Genomic DNA, 3,369 nt, shown 5'->3' on the forward strand with positions numbered 1-3,369 from the left:
GATAAAAAAATACTTATCATATCGTGATCTATTTTTTAAATTTATTTATATTTTTAATTTATCGTGATATATTTTTTTTTTATTTTCACACTATCACACGAACGAATAAATACGACCACTATCACTGCCGTTTTACACGTTGAATGCTACGGGGGTCACCGGTGACCGGCGCTGTGATGTTACCGCGTTTTATTAAATTACGTGTGTGACGTATAATTAATTGCATCTACAAAATAGGTTGTACAGCCGGTAATGAGCTAATGAAACAAGCTAACAGATGCGTATCCTGAATTATATTTATTTACTGCAGTTTTAGTGATTTAATTGAATCAATTAGGCGTTTGTACGATCAATGGAAATCAGCGTGGCATTTAACGTGTTAATAAATAAATTGCGATTCATAGTAGAGGATAAAAAGAAGAAACAGTTATATGGTTAAAATAAAAATTTTTTAATATTTATTTTTTATTTGTTGAAAATTAAGGCGACGAGTTCGCAATCGATTATATTGTTTCGATCGAACGAATCGCTATTTAGTATTGCCTTAGTGATATTTGCATCATCGGGTATTGTGCGCGCGATGTCGAGAAATTGTCGTAATTTCGCGTCGACGTTATTAGTAATTGCACATAACGAGTTGGCGATGCGGTTTATACAATATCTAAGTTTGTATATATTGATAACGGTGGCCTGCGACACGGATAGGCGACGAGCCGTGGATGTTTCCAGGGTCAATATCGGTAGATTATTGATTTTTCCGAAGCGTAGCGTTAGATTTTCAATTTGAATATTATTTGAAAAATCTCCTCCTCCTCCCATATTGTTGCCGTTGCGTCGTAGATTCGACATGACATTTGATTCTTGCTCGAGAAAGTTTTTCCACACGGTCGTTGAGAGTGGGATTTCCTTGCCGTTATTGTCGCCTATAACGACATTTACGCGGGATGGAAGTGTCGCTGTGATTCCTATTTCGATGAATTTGTAACCCGTTTTCGTCAGTAGATATTTTTTCGTTAAAATTCGCACAGGAGTGTTTACGCTTTCATCATTTCTAGTGAACAAAATGGTGGTGGTAGTGTAAAAGTGTTTTTAATAAACGATAATAATAAAACTCACTCGTTTCATTTGTTGTTGTAATTTTTTTTGTTACGCGCCTGACCACCGTTGTTATTTATAACAGGTTCTTCCGTTGAAACGTCATCGTCATCGTGTGATTTTTGTTTTTTCGTGTTGTTTATCTTATCGTTGGACTGACGGTTGTTGGTAGAGGGGGAACGTTCGTTGTTGATTAACGCGTACATTATGATGCGCGATTTTTCTCTCTCTTTCGCGGTTAAGACGGGAATGAAGGGGAGAAAAAGATTACGTGGAGTTATCGGAGAATCGTGATCGTTCGTTGTATTCTTCTCTCTCCTTCTTTCTCTCTTTCTTACATTATTATTCCCTCTCTTCCCTCTCCTATTTTTTTTCTCTCGTTTGCGAAGGAGTCGATTTGGATCAATCGGCCGAGCAGGTCTCGTAATTGTTTTATCAAATTGTCCCGCGGGCAAGCGACACCTACGATCTACAGGTCGAACTTACCGGTAGCTGTAACGAGTCCGGTAAAATCATTAAATTTGTAATAGAAATGATTTTTAACGAAGTATAAATTTCCATCGGTATATCGAAATGCGGTCGTCAATCCGGTTGGTATTCCTGGAAATATCTCGTCGATTGAACGATGACTCATGATTCTTGTTGAATAATCGTCTATTTCCCCGACTATGTGATCGTACACAATGAAACTTCGTCCTTTGTTAGTGTTTATTGCGGTATTGACTCTGGCTGTAGGTGGAAGACCGAAATCGTTGAACGAAAGTCTTTGAATCAATTTGTAACTAGGATTACATTACGTATATGAAATTATTTGCAAATATCATAAGGTTGCCCGCGGGTTTCTGATATGCAGCCGTTAGGTGTGTGAAATTTTCAGGAAGAAATTGCATGTAATCTGATATTACGATCGGACTTTCATAAGTATTTTCGTTGATATTAATCGACCATATGCACTTTTTATATGCAATATATAGTCGATTGTATATGATATTATAGCGTTTTGGAAAGCTCTCGAAGTAAGCTACAAGAATGTGCATTGAAAAATGGGGGTTTCCATTTAAGAAATTAAAGGTGACCTTCACGTGATCTTCAAACGACTATCCAAGGTCAAACCAATGACATCATCTTATGTGCCCCTCGAAGTCACAAAACTTTTGTCTGAAACATTTTTCTTTAAAATGTCGCGTTTACGAAAAAATCGGGTGAGACNGGTAGGGCATACGGATCGTGATTGATATATTTTGTTGTTGTTGTTGCAACAGTTGTAGTGGTGGGCGGTGTTGTAGTTGTAGAACCGTGGTAATTAGCTCCGTATAGATATCGAATATGAAGAATATCATCCAAGCTCAATCTAATGGGAAACTTTATTTCACCGGGCGTCATCGCAAACATAATCGTATCCTGGTGTTCGCTGTGATGCAAACCTAATGTGTGGCCGATTTCATGCGCAATCACGTATAACAGGCTGTGCGTGCGTGGAGGATTTCTACTAATATGAACATGCCACGATTCCGTTCTATCTATGTGCACCTCCGTGACGTAATCTTTATCTCCGTTGGGAAAGGATGGGTGAGCGAGTACACCACCGGAGCCGTCTAAAGGACTCGGGCACATATTAGTAATTCTCTTGTCGATATTCGTGTGAAGGCCCTCGCGATACGATAACAGTGTGTCGGGATTCTGAGATACGCGTTTAAAAGATAATGATGAATTTCCAGCCCACAGATTGAACGCGGCCTGCGTCACTATCATAGTTTCTTCGTCGGCGAGATGAAAATTCCACGTGAGATGTTTCTTCGACCAGATATTGTTTCTGCTTCGATCCGTTTGATCTGAAAGGTCTGGGAGGCCGCATCGCGGTTCGCGCATTTTGTTCAATGTGATTTTATTTAGTTCGCCCTGTCCGGGTATTTGATAATATTCTTGAAATAATCCGAGAGCGTGACGTAAGATTTGTTCCATATTTCTCGATGACGTTGACAATGCGTCAGTTTTAAGATAGCCATATTTCCGTAAATAATTGAGCGCCACTTCCGCATCGTTGAATTATCCCACGATTGTAACGATGCACCACACACCGACCGCGAATGCGAACGGATGCATCCGGAGTCGGGGAGAGGATAAAACTACGATGAGATTATGATGAAGATAAATTTGACTCATTGAATCGGACGACGACCTTGAGGTTATTTTTAGTACGAGATAACGGTGATGATAAATTTCATCGCTTGACGATGAATCGGACGACGGCTCTGTGGTTATTTTTAATGCATG

At 39.4% G+C, this 3,369-nt stretch overlaps 1 protein-coding gene across 1 annotated transcript; it reads right to left on the reverse strand.

The window, feature by feature from the left end:
- Window positions 1-1,564: 1,564 nt before the first annotated feature.
- Window positions 1,565-3,057, reverse strand: LOC106743112 (matrilysin-like). The gene is made up of 2 exons (XM_014616648.1): window positions 2,318-3,057; window positions 1,565-1,877 (listed from the first exon to the last, which is right to left on the reverse strand). Exons 1-2 carry the CDS (start codon window positions 3,055-3,057, stop codon window positions 1,565-1,567), a joined length of 1,053 nt encoding a protein of 350 aa, XP_014472134.1.
- Between the last annotated feature and the right edge of the window lie 312 nt (window positions 3,058-3,369).

The sequence above is a fragment of the Dinoponera quadriceps genome, unplaced genomic scaffold, assembly GCF_001313825.1.
Source record: "Dinoponera quadriceps isolate SergipeBrazil2010 unplaced genomic scaffold, ASM131382v1 scaffold929, whole genome shotgun sequence".
Lineage (NCBI taxonomy): Eukaryota > Metazoa > Arthropoda > Insecta > Hymenoptera > Formicidae > Dinoponera > Dinoponera quadriceps.

Bases quoted from the DNA above. Each gene is read 5' to 3' on its own strand.
- LOC106743112 (XM_014616648.1), bottom strand. From the start codon at position 3,057: ATGGAACAAATCTTACGTCACGCTCTCGGATTATTTCAAGAATATTAT. The intron at 1,878-2,317 runs GTATGCCCTACC...ATGTAATCCTAG, and splicing joins AAATATATCAATCACGATCC to TTACAAATTGATTCAAAGAC.